General features: G+C 40.8%; 1 protein-coding gene across 1 annotated transcript in view; it reads left to right on the forward strand.

Annotated features, from left to right (window-relative positions):
* The window catches only part of PRKAG2 (protein kinase AMP-activated non-catalytic subunit gamma 2), a 338501-nt gene extending 321962 nt beyond the window's left edge, over positions 1–16539 (forward strand). Inside the window, exons 10-16 of the mRNA XM_017863627.1 lie at positions 2751–2847; positions 4167–4293; positions 7120–7285; positions 7617–7654; positions 8780–8926; positions 12040–12133; positions 15434–16539. Of these exons, the coding sequence (XP_017719116.1) occupies positions 2751–2847; positions 4167–4293; positions 7120–7285; positions 7617–7654; positions 8780–8926; positions 12040–12133; positions 15434–15465 (701 nt within the window). The 3' untranslated portion in view covers positions 15466–16539. The remainder of the gene's footprint in view (positions 1–2750; positions 2848–4166; positions 4294–7119; positions 7286–7616; positions 7655–8779; positions 8927–12039; positions 12134–15433) is intronic.
* The last annotated feature ends 157 nt before the right edge of the window (positions 16540–16696 follow it).

Consider the following 16696-nt stretch of genomic DNA (forward strand, 5'->3'; position numbering starts at 1 on the left):
GGCTAGCCATATGTAGAAAGCTGAAACTGGATCCCTTCCTTACACCTTATAAAAAATTAATTCAAGATGGATTAAAGACTTAAATGTTAGACCTAAAACCATAAAAACCCTAGAAGAAAACCTAGGCAATACCATTCAGGACATAGGCATGTGCAAAGACTTCATGTCTAAAACACCAAAAGCAATGGCAACAAAAGCCAAAATTGACAAATGGGATCTAATTAAACTAAAGAGCTTCTGCACAGCAAAAGAAACTACCATCAGAGTGAACGGGCAACCTACAGAATGGGAAAAAATTTTTGCAATCTACTCATCTGACAAAGGGCTAATATCCAGAATCTACAAAGAACTCAAACAAATTTACAAGGAAAAAACAACCCCACCAAAAGTGGGCGAAGGATACAAACAGACACTTCTCAAAAGAAGACATTTATGCAGCCAACAGACACATGAAAAAATGCTCATCATCACTGGCCATCATAAAATGTTATTTAAAACATTCTCTTTATTTTTGTCTTAATTTTGTTAGTATGCTACTGTACTAAAGCTGAACAATACAAGTATTGTCCATTCTGTTTATAGACATGTATAGGACACCTACAGCAGGCAGGGCCTTATCCTAGGGCCGGGAATGTGAAGATGAATGAGCTAACCAAGCTCCACCTCGCTGCTCACAGTGGGGCCGCCGTTCACTACTAAGTCCAACCCTCAGAGATTTGCCTTGGTATTAAGAAATGCATCCGAGGCATGCCTAACTTGAACCAAAGCAAGCATCTGTTCTTATTTAAACCTAATAATTGTTTATTTACAAATTATGGAGAAACTTAGGACAAATGAACTCAAACTAGATGGCTTGGAGCAAATAGCATGGAAGTAATTTGAAGACCATGTTCTTTTCTTTGTCACATTGACATTCACCCTATAAAATCATGATACTCTTTTCTGCCATGGAACCATTTCTTAAATTTGCATTTCATGATTGTGAAGGTGGTGGTCTCACTGAGACTTGTCATGGTGGGTTGGTGGAGAGGACCGGGGGTAGGAATCAAGGCAGACCCAGTCTGCAGGGTGCTCAAGGAAACACTGGTAGAAATGGAGGGACCAACTAAAGGAAAATTTTGAATTCAAAATTGAAGAGTTTGGTTCTGTGTTTCCCATGATATGCTTGATAGGAGAAGCAAGCTTTGTAACTGGCTGTGAAATCAGAACACTTCTTGGAGTTCTCTTACACCCCAGGGGCCTTTTCAAATCTATGTGATTTAGAAGTTTCACTGAGTGATGGATTTGGTTTATTATGGCTTTGTCAAACCAAGCTAAACAAATTTGTCATGGGATCTGTACGGCCTGTTGTATAGAGATTGTATAACACCAAGATAGATACTTCTTATCCAGTTCTACTGTACAAGTACTGTTAGACCAAGGTTTAAGTATATTTACATTTTGACATTACATGGTATTTGGTAGTAATAATAATGCCAAAATCTTCTTAAACACCTTCTGTATAGAAACCTTGGTAAAGCAAGGCTGGGCGTGGTGGCTCACACCTGTAATCCCAGCACTTTGGGAGGCCAAGGCAGGTGGATCACTTGAGATCAGGAGTTCAAGACCAGCCTGACCAACATGGTGAAACCCCGTCTCTACTAAAAATACAAAATTAGGGCCGGATGCAGTAGCTCATGCCTGTAATCCCAGCACTCTGGGAAGCCGAGATGGGTGGATCACCTGAGGTCAGGAGTTCGAGACCAGCCTAGCCAACATGGTGAAACCCTGACTCTACTAAAAATACAAAAAAGTAGCCAGGCGTGGTGGTGCGCACCTGTAATCCCAGCTACTTGGGAGGTTGAGGCAGGAGACTTGCTTGGGCCTGGGAGGCAGAGGTTGCAGTGAACCAAGATGGTGCCACTGCGCTCCAGCCTGGGCGACAGAGCAAGACTCCTTCTCAAAATAAAAAATAAATTAGGGTGGGCACAGTACCTTATGCCTGTAATCCCAGCACTTTGGGAGGCCGAAGTAGGTGGATCACTTGAGGTCGGGAGTGCGAGACCAGCCTTGCCAACATCGTGAAACCCCATCTCTACTAAAAATACAAAAAAAATTAGCCAGGTATAGTGACGTGCACCTTTAGTCCCGGCTACTTGGGAGGCTGAGGTGGGAGAATCGCTTGAACCTGGGAGGCAGAGATTGCAGTGAACCCAGATCATGTCACTGCACTTCAGCCTGAGTGACAGAGTGAGACTCTGTCTCAGAAAAAAAAAAGAAACTTTGGAAAAGCAAATTAATTGCAGTTGATATCTTTAGAAAAAAAGTTTTTATATGCTGGAAAGGTGCCCACAATGCAGTAGGTTTTGAGCATTAATTTGGTATCATACTTAAGAATATTTAAAGAACAAAGTTTGTTATAACTGATTTTCTCTTATAACTTATGGAAATTAGTTTTTTTAATTTCATAATTGCTTCATTTCTTGAGAGTAATATGAGCCGGATAGCATTCTGGTGGCCTCTGCTGGCACTGCTCTTTTATCAGATTTCTTCTCTCCTGGTTTTAGGAACCCCTGCTGTCAAATGGCTTTTAATATTTAATTTTTCTTCAAATGCAACATCCTGGAAACAGTTTGGCAGTTGTTTAAAATAGCCATAACTGTAATTAATGCAGGAGTTTTAGGCAAATTAAATTTCTTTTATTTGAGTTTTAATCCTTCTATTAACTGTAAACTGAGGGGTATTTGAATTTATGTAATAACTGCAAACAGCAAATGTGTTACTAACTTCATATTTTCTTTCTATAAATACAGAGCTTTATTTACAAGAAACATTTAAGCCTTTAGTGAATATATCTCCAGATGCAAGGTAAACTTTTTTTTCCTTTGAAAACATTCATTCAGATGTATGTGTTTTATCACCATGATAGAAAGAAAGAAACAAGTAAACATGTTCTTCATTCTAAACAGGGCCCATGGCCTCCTTCATTCCAACTACACTGTATGCATTCAGTAAACCTAGCAGCACTAGAAAAATCACAGCCATTGCTGTTGCTAAGGATTGATAATGGGCTAGTAATAGGGTCATACTGAACCATCATGAAGATCTCAGCCAATCTGGGGGGTGTGTTGAAATTGCAGATTCTTGAGCTTTTACCCCTGACCTGCTCAATCAGGATAGGGCCCGGGAATATGTGTTTAAACAACTCCCATGGCAATTCGGCTCCACACTAGTGTTTAAACATCAGTGTATGTGAGATGTCGGTTCAGATGTGGTCAGAGCGTGAGCTGCCTTCTGTGTAGTCATCTGGCCCATCCTTTTTTATTCTGGTTTGGCTGTGATACATTTCCACATTTGTGTAAAAGCATCTTTCAAACTCAAATCCAGTACAGAGAAAGATTAAAGCATTTATTTTCATTTTATTTACAAGTCCTAGCAAAAAGATGTAACAACCTTCTTACTGGCAGTCCCAGGAAAGGCACCAAGTAGAACAGAAGTGTTGGCCCTACAATATCTACTAGCCAGGCCGGCCCAGGGTAGAGCCAGTTTGCCCACTCACCAATGCAGGGGGCTTGCTGCTACAGCCTTTGCTCTCTTGCTAATATGATGCATCTGTTTGCTTTTCTAAGGATTTAGGTTATATTGTCTTTCAAATAAAATCACTAAATACACTCTTTAAAAAAACTCCTCTTCCTGGCTGGGTGCAAGGGCTCATGCCTGTAATCCCAGCACTATGGGAGGCCGTGGTCGGTGGATTGCTTGGGCTCAGGAGTTCGAGAGCAGCCTGTGCAACACAGCAAAACCCCATGTCTACAAAAAATAAAGGTGGAGCATGCCAGTAGTCCCAGCTACTCCAGAGGCTGAGGTGGGAGGATCACCTGAACCCGGGAGGTCAAGGCTGCAGTGAGCCATGACAGCAGGCAACAGAGCAAGACCCTGTCTCAAAAAAACAAACCAAAAACAAAATCTCCTCTTCTAGAGATTTGTAGCTTGCACTTGTATTTGAGATATGTTAACATAGATTGTGAAAAATGAAAAATTTGCTGAGATCTCTATTTTAAAACTCTTCCAAAACACTGTAATTATTGTAATGATAGAAACACTGGAAGTGCTTTAAGGCAGGAGTAGTCCAAATGTTCTGATTTTTATTGAAAGCCTCCTAACAACTTTAATGACTTTTCCCACAGCCTCTTCGATGCTGTATACTCCTTGATCAAAAATAAAATCCACAGATTGCCAGTTATTGACCCTATCAGTGGGAATGCACTTTATATACTCACCCACAAAAGAATCCTCAAGTTCCTCCAGCTTTTGTAAGTTGTTTTAGCGTTTCTAAAGACATAATTGCATTTACTTATTAAATAATGTACTTCAAGTAAATTGGCTCCTGTTACCCTCAACAGAGGAAATTGTTAGTTTTGAGATCTCCCTTTCTAAACTTCAGTTTCTCAACTTACTATCTGAATTGTACTTTCTTAAAGTTGATTCCAATTTAAAAGCAATCACCTTTTAGTGCAAGTATCAAAATAACTTTAAAACAAAACTCGGCATTCTCTCTTTAAATTAAACATTTATCACCAACATAGGGGAAAGAAGGCAATCTGCAAGTCAGTCTAATTAAGGACTGTTGTACAAGATAAATTGAACTAATATTTAGAGTAAAAATTGCTTTATGTTGCTTTTATTGGTGTCACAGTGTTAGAAACATGTTCCAAAAAAATACTGTCCTCAAGATTATCTTATAATAAACTGCAGCAGTGATAGAAAAACCCAAAGCAAATAAAATTTTGACACAAGAATACCATGTTGGCCCAAATAAGGCCTGTATTACCTGCAGGTTTTCTCAGCTACTTGAAACAAGCTGCCTCCATAGTCATCCAGAACTTTGAGCCTGTTTGGTTGGAAACATTAAAAGACACTCAGGAAGAACAGAGAGTTTATAAGAGGTTTTTTTATGTTTTCCTTTTAATTACACGTACGGAATTTGAGGTTATAAGTAATCAGTCAAATAGAACCAGTAGAAGGTCTTAGTGGTTCTGAAGAGGTAATTCGAAGAGTTGTTTTTTAAAGAATGTAACAGATATTAAAAATGTACTTCAAATTAGCTTTCCCATTTTCCTCCCCATGGCTTCACCTAAGGACCTAAAATAGCGTTCCGGTGCAGTGTGAAGGAGCTGAAGCCCCTGCCCTGGAGGCAGCTGGAGGGACCCCTTTTGCTTACAGAAGCACAGAGGGCTTAGTGATTGAGAGAAATACCTTGTCAATCAACCCAGTGTTATGTTTTAATCATTTACATATATAAATAACTTATTTAACCATGCTACACTAAGAAATAAGGTAGGGAAGAATAATTTACGAAAAACTAAAGTTTGAAGTTTAAGAAAGGCGATAATCTAGGAAAAAAGGATTAGGGATGCATCCACATTATCATACTGTACATCTGGGAATGCAGCCGCGTTAGTAGTTGAAGTTTCATAGGAACAGAGGGAGCATGGAGTGGAGTGGGAAGGATGTATTCAGGGCCCCCATGTGCCAGGCCTGCAACTCACTTAATCCTTAGAGTCATTTTTAAATAATATTAATCATGAGAGCTGATTACTGTATCTCCAACACTGTTCTAAGTACTTTACATAATCTCATCCTTGCTGCTACCCTATCAGGTAGGTATTTTTATTAATCCTATTTTATAGGGATGCAGCTAAGAGAGGTTAAGTAGCTTTGCCAAGGTTGCGTGGCTAGGGAGCGGTAGAGCCAGCATCCCCGCCAAGCGTTCCTCACTCCTGATGCTTTCCTCCCTGCAGGGGCCGTGGGAGGGAGGCATTTGCACACCTTGCATACACAGAACACCTGGCTGGGAAACCTGCCCCAAGTTACGTGGATATTAAGTGGTAGATTTCAAACCCAGGAGTCTCTCCGACTCCCAAGCCCAAACTATTTCTGCTAGTGTGCTGTTGCACAAGAGGGAGTCAAAGTGTGAGATCATGCTTTCGCAGAGCTGCTTTAGATTTTTATCTTCTATAAAAAGGAGAGGAAGTTGCCTCTGCCCAGTACTGCCTCATATTTGGGCCAATATGGTAATTAGAATCATGCTACCAGAATATTCAGCTAACTAAAGGTTTTCAGATAAAAATAGAGAACTTAAAGAAATTTCAGAGCCTGTTTTTTACTGAATTATGAGATCATTTTCTGAGAAAAAAAAAAAGGAGCATTTGCCTTCAAGACATTTGAAAATTAGCCTAAGCATATAGTATGCAACAGGGAATTAGCTATATTGAGATGGACTAGATGACCTAATAGGTCTTTCTTTTTTTTTCTCTAAATTTCTAGGAGTCTCATGATTTGAATGTTGATGAACTCTTTGACTTGAACATTTTGTTTCTGCTAATTGTTCATCTTTTCCTGATAATTATAAGGTACACCAGGAGGATGGAATCAACTATACCCTTTATAAAAGGTGGATTTTTGAAACCATAGACCTTATTTTATTATACTCAAACATGATCCTAGACTTCTCTCTCCTGCCATATCCCTCCTCCTTTAAAACAGCCCCCAAAAAGAAAAGTTAATTTTTAAAGATTCTTTTAATTCTGTTCAGCTGCCTTCTTTGTTCCTAGTAGACAAAAATTGGAGCTCTCCAAGGAGAATTCAGGATGTAGAGGCGGGTGGCGTGAGGACTAGCTTAGCAGTGGCTCAGACAGCTGCTGTCAAATGCTTTGGGTTTGGAAATGTGTGGGTTCTTAATAAATATTACTTAATCCTGACAGCAGGACCAGAAATTTAACATGAACAATAAAGAATAAAGGATTCAATTCTTGGTGGCTTACAGGTCTTAATATCCCAAATAGACCTGTTCTTCCCTGGTTCTATGCATGTTTTTAGTGAGTGAAGGGGAGATGGAAAAATGTTACAGTGTTAATGCTTTGCAAGAGTTTGTGAGTGGTTAAATATAAGCATAGACATACAGACTGGTTCAAACAAAAGATACAGTTCTTTGTAATTTCTCATGTGAATTCAGGCATCCAGGTAGACTGTTAGAAAAAACTAATTTGTTGAACATACTTTTTCATTCAAATCTGGACATTTGAACATGAAAAGGGTGTGTTCTGAGTCTAGAACATTTGCGCTTATCTTCCTGTTTAGATGTCTGATATGCCAAAGCCTGCCTTCATGAAGCAGAACCTGGATGAGCTTGGAATAGGAACATACCACAACATTGCCTTCATACATCCAGACACTCCCATCATTAAAGCCTTGAACATATTTGTGGAAAGACGAATATCAGCTCTGCCTGTTGTGGATGAGTCAGGTTTGTGTGTTTGGCGCTGACAGTCAGACAGAAATAATTGTTTATCTCAGGGTGCAATTATTGTGAGATGACCTGGCACAGGAGATACGTGGGGAAAATGAAAACTTGGATATGGTGAATAAATTCAGCACCAAGGGGCACAAAGGGTCATACAAATGTTTAATTGGTTTATTGTCATATGTCCATTAAAATATGATTTTATATCTAAGTTTCCATTTAAAAATAGACAAGGTTATTTATCAGCGTTTAACTTTTAGTAATTATGTCATTAAAACTGATTTTAAATGAGTTTCTTTTTTAAGACATTTTCTAACATATATTTTCATTTTAGGAAAAGTTGTAGATATTTATTCCAAATTTGATGTAATTGTAAGTATTTTAATTTTGTTCGATCTGTCACCTAGAATGCATTTTAAACATTCATGTAATGTGTTTTTATGTTTTTCTCTTGTTTCTTAATTTAATAATTTCTAACCTTTTGGGGTGTGAGGATATTATCAGAATTTTATAGACCTTCTATAGTAATCGTACTTTTAATATGCATTGGTTTAGCAATTAGTTATATATTAGCAGCATTTTATAATTCCTTGTCTTTACAATACATGCATATTTTATGCACTGCTGTGTGTGTATGTATTTTCAATGTTCTTGTTTCCCAGAAGGAGGCCTGATTTATTCGCCTCTAGGCCTATGCATAGTGCACACGTGGACTCATGACTCCTTTGTCGGGCACATCCCATTGCTTACTGATTGGGAGCCACTGTTCTAAAGAAGAAAAGGGGACTGACACTTTATAGCCCCAAACATGCATGCCATTTTTTGCCACAATGCTGACCCCACATTGAACATTCTTTTGCAGCTGTCTCAAACCCTTTGCTTCACACTATTCTGTTATGTTAAACATAATAGTCATCGAGAAATATGCTGATGGGCATTTTGGTTGAGTGGGACCCACTAAAATGAATGAGAGCCCCATGCAGCCATTTGGATCCATGGGGCTCGTCAAGTCTGTTCTTCCTCCATGGTTGCTTGATCCCCCTGGGCCCCCCAAATTCTTCCCAGCAGAAACCTTGTTTCCCCAGGGAGCTCATTGAGAAGGTCCATTGCTGCAGCATCTCCAGTCCTGTGGCACTCACCACCCTTTACAGGTGTCAGCCCACCTTGCCAGAGATTTTATCTGTGCATGGTAGAGAGCATTAGAGGGTAAAAATGGGGGGCAATCTTTGGCAGGATATGCTATCAAAGTTTAACAATGTTGCTTCGTCAGGAAGGTAGACCTCGTAACATGATTATCTTTAATTGTGATTGATACATTGATGAAATAACAGTACCAATGGTATGTTGTAAGCCAGAACGAACGTCTGATGTATGCAGGTACTAAATTCAGATAAGCATTAACGTGTTTAGAAATCAGGCTGTCTTAAGCTCACTAATTTTGGTCATTGAAGTGAACTGAAATGAAAGGATATAATTTATTCTGTTGCTTCATTACAGAATCTTGCTGCTGAGAAAACGTACAATAACCTAGATATCACAGTGACCCAGGCTCTTCAGCACCGTTCACAGTATTTTGAAGGTGTTGTGAAGTGCAATAAGCTGGAAATACTGGAGACCATTGTGGACAGAATAGTGAGAGCTGAGGTGAGACGGCTTTCCCAGTCCTGCTCCCCCGAAGGCCACTGCATCAAGTCCCCAGTAGTGAATGGTGCCTCCGGAAGCCTGACTCTCAGGAAGGGCCCAGCAAGGCAACCTCCAAGTTCAGTCAGATGGGATTCTCTCCTGTCCCAGAACCTGGCACACTAGTGGCACATAGGCAATCTCTAAAGATTTGTTGAATTGAATTGAAAAGTCATGATATCATAGCTGAATCAAATAAACTGGTAAGATACATTCATAGTTTAAACTATATCGGTTTGACAGCCTGGACAACATAAGAAGACCTTGTCTCTACTAAAAATAAAAATAAATTAGCCGAGCATGGTGGCTTGGACCTGTAGTCATAGCTAATAGGGAAGCTGAGGAAGGAGGATCACTTGAATCCAAGAGCTTGAGATTTCAGCGAGCCGTGGTGGTGCCACTGCACTCCAGTCTTGGCAACAGAGCCAGACCCTGTCTCTAAATAGATCTGTGTATCTATATCTATAGATACATTTTGTTTTGAGAAAACAAAAGTTGTCCCGGAAGCTTTAAGTTCCATTTGAGTATTTATGAATTCAAAATCTAAAGTGCGAAATGTATATTTTAACAAAGTGAATGATAAATCAATAAAACTTTTTTCTCTCTTCCCACCAGTATCTCTTTTTCCTCAATTAGATAAATAGCAAATAATCTAGTAACTCCCAGGTTCCTGCACCTCAGCAGTCCGATTTCCTTAGACTTTAATGCTTATAGGATTTTAAAATATACTTTGTGTAACACTCTAAATAAAAGACTCTATCTAAAAAAAAATTCCTTCACAAGATGACTCCACACAGAAGGACCAAAAAAATAAGTTTTTAGCTTTAGTGTAGCTAGGAGAAGGGTGTACAGTATCAGTGATGATTCCATTTATTTATATGACATAAATAGAGCACTAACTTTTAGGTACCTCCAACAAGGGACATACATAAGTTTGACTCAGCAGCAGATGACAAGAAAATATTTGGGAAGCCCTTTCAATCTGAAAGAACTAACTTGATTCTGTGGGTGAGATGGTTTCCCTTGACCTTCAGAGTTCAAGAGATAACTGTTTAATATCCACTATTGAATGTAACCGATAAAATGTGTTCAGTGTAGAAGACAAATGTGAACTATCATTTTAATGTGTGATTATAGTTAGCAAATAATTGTGCTGTGTTATATCACAGGATTACTGATGAACCTAAAAGCTTTTTTAGAGAAACGTTTAAAAGAAATTTATGTTGACTGCCATGAGAAAGATGACCAAGCCATTATTATTATTATTTACCTAAAGCAAGCTATAACAGAAACATCACCAACACAGTATTATTTGAGACAAAATATAAAAACTGGATTTCCCCCTCTTCCTATCTCCTTTCTGTGTCCCTGTTTTCTACCAGGGTATCGCTGTTCAATACAGAGAGGGTCTCCCAGGGTACAGCTGGCACAGAGCTGCCTTGGCCCAAGTTCTGAAGCCCTTTTTTTTTTTTTTTTTGAGATGAAGTCTCACTCTGTTGCCCAGGCTGGAGTGCAATGGCGCAATCTTGGCTCACTGCAACCTCCACCTCCCAGATTCAAGCGATTCTCCTGCCTTAGCCTCCTGAGTAGCTGGGATTACAGGCATGCACCACCACGCCCAGCTAATTTTTGTATGTCGGTCAGGCTGGTCTCGAGCACCTGATCTTGTGATCTGCCCACCTCAGCCTCCCAAAGTGCTGGTATGACAGGCGTGAGCCACCACGGCCGGCCCAAGTTCCAACGTCTGTTTTGTTTTGTTTTGTTTTTTGAGACACAGTCTCACTCTCTTGCCCAGGCTGGAGTGTGCAATGACACGATCTCAGCTCGCTGCAACCTCCACCCCCCAGGTTCAAGCAATTCTCCTGCCTCAGCCTCCTGAGTAGCTGGGATTGCAGGCATGTACCACCATGCCCGGCTAATTTTTTTGTATTTTTAGTAGAGACTGGGTTTCACCATGTTTGGCTGGTCTTGAGCACCTGATCTTGTGATCTGCCCACCTCGGCCTCCCAAAGTGCTGTGGTTACAGGCGTGAGCCACCGCGCCCAGCCGTTCTGAAGTTTTTAAGAGAATAGCGACGCTGCTCCCTTCCTGTGGATAAATGTCTGTTACGGAAACATCGCAAAACACTCTGCAGTCACTCATCAGAGATTTCAGAGTAGAAAACTAGAGATGAACGCAATCTATCCCACTTCATTATAGCTCGTTTATCCTCTTGAATGCGATTCTTAACATATGAACTTCACAGAGAAAAGACACTGCAGAAAATCCTTGTGAGAGCCACGACCTCGTTTCTTCGTTTCCGTCATCATCTGGACTTCCTTCCCATGTATTCATAAGACAAGTACCTGATAGTTATTAGAAACTGACATACAACTTTTAGAAATTAAAACTGTTACGTTTAAGAGCATGTTATAGCTACATTGTGCTTCGTGTTTTGAGGTGTCTTTTCTATATTAATATTTTGAAAATTGAAAACTCAGCAGGGCATAGCTAGCTCTTTTTTCTTAAAAGTAATCAAGCAAATCAGCTTGAATTAGAGACAAATCAGTATCATTAGAGACGGTAGATAGATAGTTTTCCCCTCTTTCCTTCTCCTGCCTGTGTCCCTGTTTTCCACCAGGGCTGTGACTGTTCGGTACGGAGTGGGTCTTCCAGGTAATCAGACAGTAATACATTGAATATTAGAGCCCAGCGTCGTCGTATGGGTCTGTCTGCTGCTACTTTCCCTCATTTATTCATTTATGGGATGTGTATGTGTGTGTGTTGCTTTTTTCGAGACAAGGTTTCACTCTCTCACCCAGACTGGAGTGCAGTGGTGTGATCTTGGCCCACTGCACCCTCCACTTCCCAGGCTCAAGCAATCCTCCCACCTCAGCCTCCCAAGTAACTGGGACCACAGGTGCGCACCAGCAGACCCAGCCGCTGTCTAATTTTTTTAAAGATGATGTCTCACTATGTTCCCCAGGCTGGAGGGATGTGTTTATCATATAAAAACATGACCTGACATTTTTTCCTAATGTCCATTTTAAACTTTTTTTAAATGTTAATTTTCACGTGTCCTGCTTTTCTCTTCGCAGGTCCATCGGCTGGTGGTGGTAAATGAAGCAGATAGTATCGTGGGTATTATTTCCCTGTCGGATATTCTGCAAGCCCTGATCCTCACACCAGCAGGTAAAATGCTGGTTTCTGACCTTTGCCATCGGCATCTAGGAAGGGTGGGGGGCAGAACAGGAAGGGCAGCATTTAAACCATCATTTCTCCACCACCCACCTACAGATCAAGGCTTTGACTATATTACTTTGTAAACCGTTTTCGTTTTCTTTTCAGTTGGGAAGTTTAAGTGTTCTGCGTGAGTGAGGAAAGTGTATAGAACGTATTCTAAGTTAAGAGCATCCTATCAAGGTCCAGTGGCCCCTAAATGACTTGGGAGCCATTGCCATGTTCATCATAACCTTTTCCACTGAAAAGACCTCTTCAGTTGTGCGTTGTGGGAGAACTAGTGAAACATAGGAGACATAGAGGGACTGTCACTGGCTTCTACTGATACCTTCATCTTTCCTTAAAGAGAAAAAAAAACCAAAACCTTGTATTTTGAGTGGATAAAACAGAATACTTACACAAACTTTTATTCATGAATATTGTACAGAAATTACATTCACTTTCAAGTAGAGTGTGGTTCAACTCATTGTCTGACAGACTGACTTTGAGCAAGCCCCCAGGGTCTCAGACAGCGAGGAACAAAGAGAGGAGGAGAGGGCTTTAGACAAGAGGAGCGGGCCTTCCTCTCATTTCACACACTCAGTAGTAAGAGGTGGGCTTCAGAGTTCTTAAAACCCCAGCCCTCCCTTCCCTCTTCCTCCTCTTCCCATCCCTGCACCTCCCCAGCCCAGTCAAATATGAACAACCCAGCCTTTGTCAGGGCCACATGGACCCAGTGTGGGAGCAAACAGCATGCCCTTTGAACTCTCAGAATCAAATATTAAATGGTGTGTGTACTACAGTATTGATTTCTCTTTAGTTCAGAAATTTCAGCTAAGACTAGTTTCTACAGTCTGTAACCCAAAAATACCTACCCTAAAGGAATCTTCACCACCTGCAAGAAACATGTCTCATTCGCTAAATGAGAACACCAAGAGAAATTCCAGGACGGCAGTGATTTTTCAGAGGTGGTCCTCAGGCCAGGCATCGTCACCGCCACCTGGAATTTCTTAGGAAATGTTCACGTTGGGGCCCCGCCCCGAATCCACTGAATCAGAAACTCTAGAAATGGGGCCTGGTGCAGTCACTTGCAAACTTCAAGTGTTTGAAAGACCTGAATCTCACAATACTCTTTATAATCATGAAATATTAAGAACTAAACGCATGTCAACGCCATAAAACTGGAAATAATCCAGATATCTTTGAAAAGAAGAATGGATAAATTGTGTCACATTCATTCGATGGAATACGACACAGCATTGAAAACGAACAGAGTGCAGCTGTGGAGGAATCTCACAGGCAACACTGAACAGAGGGAACCCGACTCACCCAGACCATCGTATTAAATTCATATAAATTTCCAAGCTGGCATAACTGCACAGCACATTCATGCTCACTAGAAAAAGTCTTCTTTGGGCAGATTTATCCCCACAGGTATATAGCTTAGCACCTTCAAAAAAGCCCGTTTCCAGCCCTGGACCAAGGGACACAGTCTGCCCAGCAGGGTCAGGCTGAATGTCCGCTCTTGGCTGTCTCTGGACATTACAAAAAGAGTAAACAAGTCAAGTGATTCATCCTCTCTGTTTCTTGATATCTCAAACCATAAGAATGAGCTGGTTGTACTGGATGAGTTCAAATTTCCATCCAGATTTGGTATTTCAAAAATTCTAAGTCATTGCAATGCCCCTCCCATCCCTGCTGGCGCAGGGAGGAATCTATTTCCAGCTGGAATTTGGAATGTATGTTACCATAGAAATTGTGCCGTGAAGATGGGGGTAGCTGGATTGGAATTCCTTATGATGCAGTGTATACAACACGATTCGTTGAGGAAAATATTCCACATTACTAATAACTGGATTGCATGTGAACTTTTGGAGTGGGACGCCTGCATCTGATCAACAGTCGCTGACGTGCTTCCGTGTGCGGGAGACAGCCGGCTACAAGCAGTGAACGAGGAGGCCCCCACTGTGAGGCCATGTCCCAGCCGTCCCACCCGAGCACTGTCTGAACGTAAGCAAGTCACTTCACCTTCAGCCTCAATTTCTTCAGTGGAGAAGGAGCGGGCTGATACAGGCCAGTCTCCCTCCTAGGATGCTATGAGAAAAACTGAAAGCCGTGCATGAAAGCCATGTGTGTGCGATGAGCGCGGTGCCCAGGGCCAGCACTGTTAGGTGGTTGTCCGTGGAATAGTCAGTAAGAGGCAATTTGATGAAACGTCTGCTGTTACTCGATTGAAAGGTACTAGTGGTGACTCTTTCCACTAGTCAATGGCCACCGTTCCCCATAGGGATGCTGATTCAACACAATAACGTTTTCTCTTTTTCAGAAAGTTTTTAGCAATAGTTCATTGTCAAACTTAGACTGCCCGAATGAACCTGTGTGTGCGTGCATCCAGTGCGTGGGCAGTCTGATGCTAGGAACTACAATGTTTTAGCCACATACTCTAATAGATTCCCAATGTCTTTCAGGGGTCTAGCATCTGCTGAAAAAAATAGGAGAGAAACTCCTGTGATGAGAAAAATAGTAGCTCTCCTGCCAATCCACTGTGGAATGTCCTAGCCAGATACTTGTTAGGTGCAGTTATCCTTAGGAATACTATAAAGCTTTTATTTTATTTTATTTCATTTATTGTTTTACTTTGAGACGGAGTTTCACTCTTGTCACCCAGGCTGGAGTGCAATGGTGTAGTCTCGGCTCACTGCAACCTCTGCCTCCGGATTCAAGCAATTCTCCTGCCTCAGCCTCTCAAGTAGCTAGGATTACAGGTGCCCACCACTACGCCCAGCTAATTTTTGTCTTTTTAGTAGAGACAGTGTTTCACCATGTTGGCCAGGCTGGTCTTGAATTCCTGACCTCAGGTGATCCGCCCGCCTTGGCCTCCCAAAGTGCTGGGATTATAGATGTGAGCCACCGCACCTGGCCTAAGCTTTTTTTAACACATATTTGTAAGTGTGCACAACTGAAATACTTCACACCTTCACTAAAACATACCTACATATATCTTAGTAAATTTTTTTAGGAGTGGAACTCTTTTTTTTTTTCCAAATTAAATCTAACATATTTAAAATGACAAGATGTTACATGGATCCAAGCTGCAGGAACGATTGGGTGGGAGATGGGAGCTTGGGCCACCTGCTCCTTCCCACGTTGCCCTCCTCTGAAGCCTCTGGATCATCCTCCTAAGGCACTGCCAGGCACAGGTAGAAACCCCTGGGGGAGAGAACCCTGCTATTACCATGAGCTTTGAAACTTTCATCTTCCATCCACTGACAGGTGCCAAACAAAAGGAGACGGAAACAGAGTGACCGCCATGAATGTAGACGCCCTAGGAGGAGAACTTGAACAAAGTTTCTGGGTCACGTTTTGCCTCATGAACACTGGCTGCAAGTGGTTAAGAATGTGTATCAGGGTTTAATGATGGGTATTTCTTCCAGTGATGTTGGAATTAAGCTTAAAAAAGAAAGATTTTATGTGCTTGAAGATTCAGGCTTGCATTAAAAGACTGTTTTCAGACCTTTGTCTGACGGATTTTAAATGCTGTATGTCATTAAAGTGCACTGTGTCCTGAAGTTTTCATTATTTTTCATTTCAAAGAGTTCACTGGTATGGAACAGGTGATGCGACATAAGGTGAGTGCACGGCATGTTCAGATCACAGTGCCTTATGTCCGAATACAGCAATATGTCACCTCCGCAGCCAGGGCGCACGCGTGCGAAGCCACACCGAGCTTGAATGTGGAAGTCTTTGAACCTTTTACCAAATCAGTTTGTTTTCATTAGATTTGTCAAAAAGTTGTAATTTGAATATAACTAATTACTTTAAAACTGTAATGACACTTTTACACGTAAGTGTTTTGTTCTGGGCTACCGTGTAAACGAGGCTGCTTTACCAACAGCTTTATTTATTTTTACGTTCATGCCATTTTTTTACACATCTTTTGGTGGGGTAAACTTCACCACATCCATGAATAAACTCTCAGTTTTTTTGAAATGGCAAATTTCTCATTATTTAAGTTTGGATCTGGAAAGGACATGACTTCTGAAACAGCCGCTGCTGGGTTTTCAAAGCTGAGGTCTCTCAAAATGTGTAGGAGACGTTGCCGTCAGGCGGGAGCCAAGTGCCGGGAAGATGTCTATTTTTTTTCTTGTGTATTAAAATGTAAAATCATGATGTTTGTATGACTGCTGATGCGATGTTTTTGTAAATTTTATTGTGGCATATACAGTATCGTCATACAGTTGAAGAGAAACAATGTTTCCTAATGTAAGTGCTCTGAAAATGTTGACACTGTATATATATATGAGGATAGTTTGGGTTTTTTTTGTTTTGGGGTTTTTTTTTTCAGATTGAAAAATTAAAATAAATCCTACTATCTACCATTTTGTTAAAGAAGTTATTTTAAATGCCTTGTATTTCAGCACTTATCAATTAAAATTCTGCGTGCAGTTTTCCACTTAGCTATTTCTCCCCAAATAAAGAAGTACATGAATTTCATCTCTTTTCCGTTATCAGGAAAAGAGTCAGGGTTTAATTCGT

This window comes from Rhinopithecus bieti, unplaced genomic scaffold (assembly GCF_001698545.2).
Source record: "Rhinopithecus bieti isolate Rb0 unplaced genomic scaffold, ASM169854v2 scaffold_70550, whole genome shotgun sequence".
Classification (NCBI taxonomy): domain Eukaryota; kingdom Metazoa; phylum Chordata; class Mammalia; order Primates; family Cercopithecidae; genus Rhinopithecus; species Rhinopithecus bieti.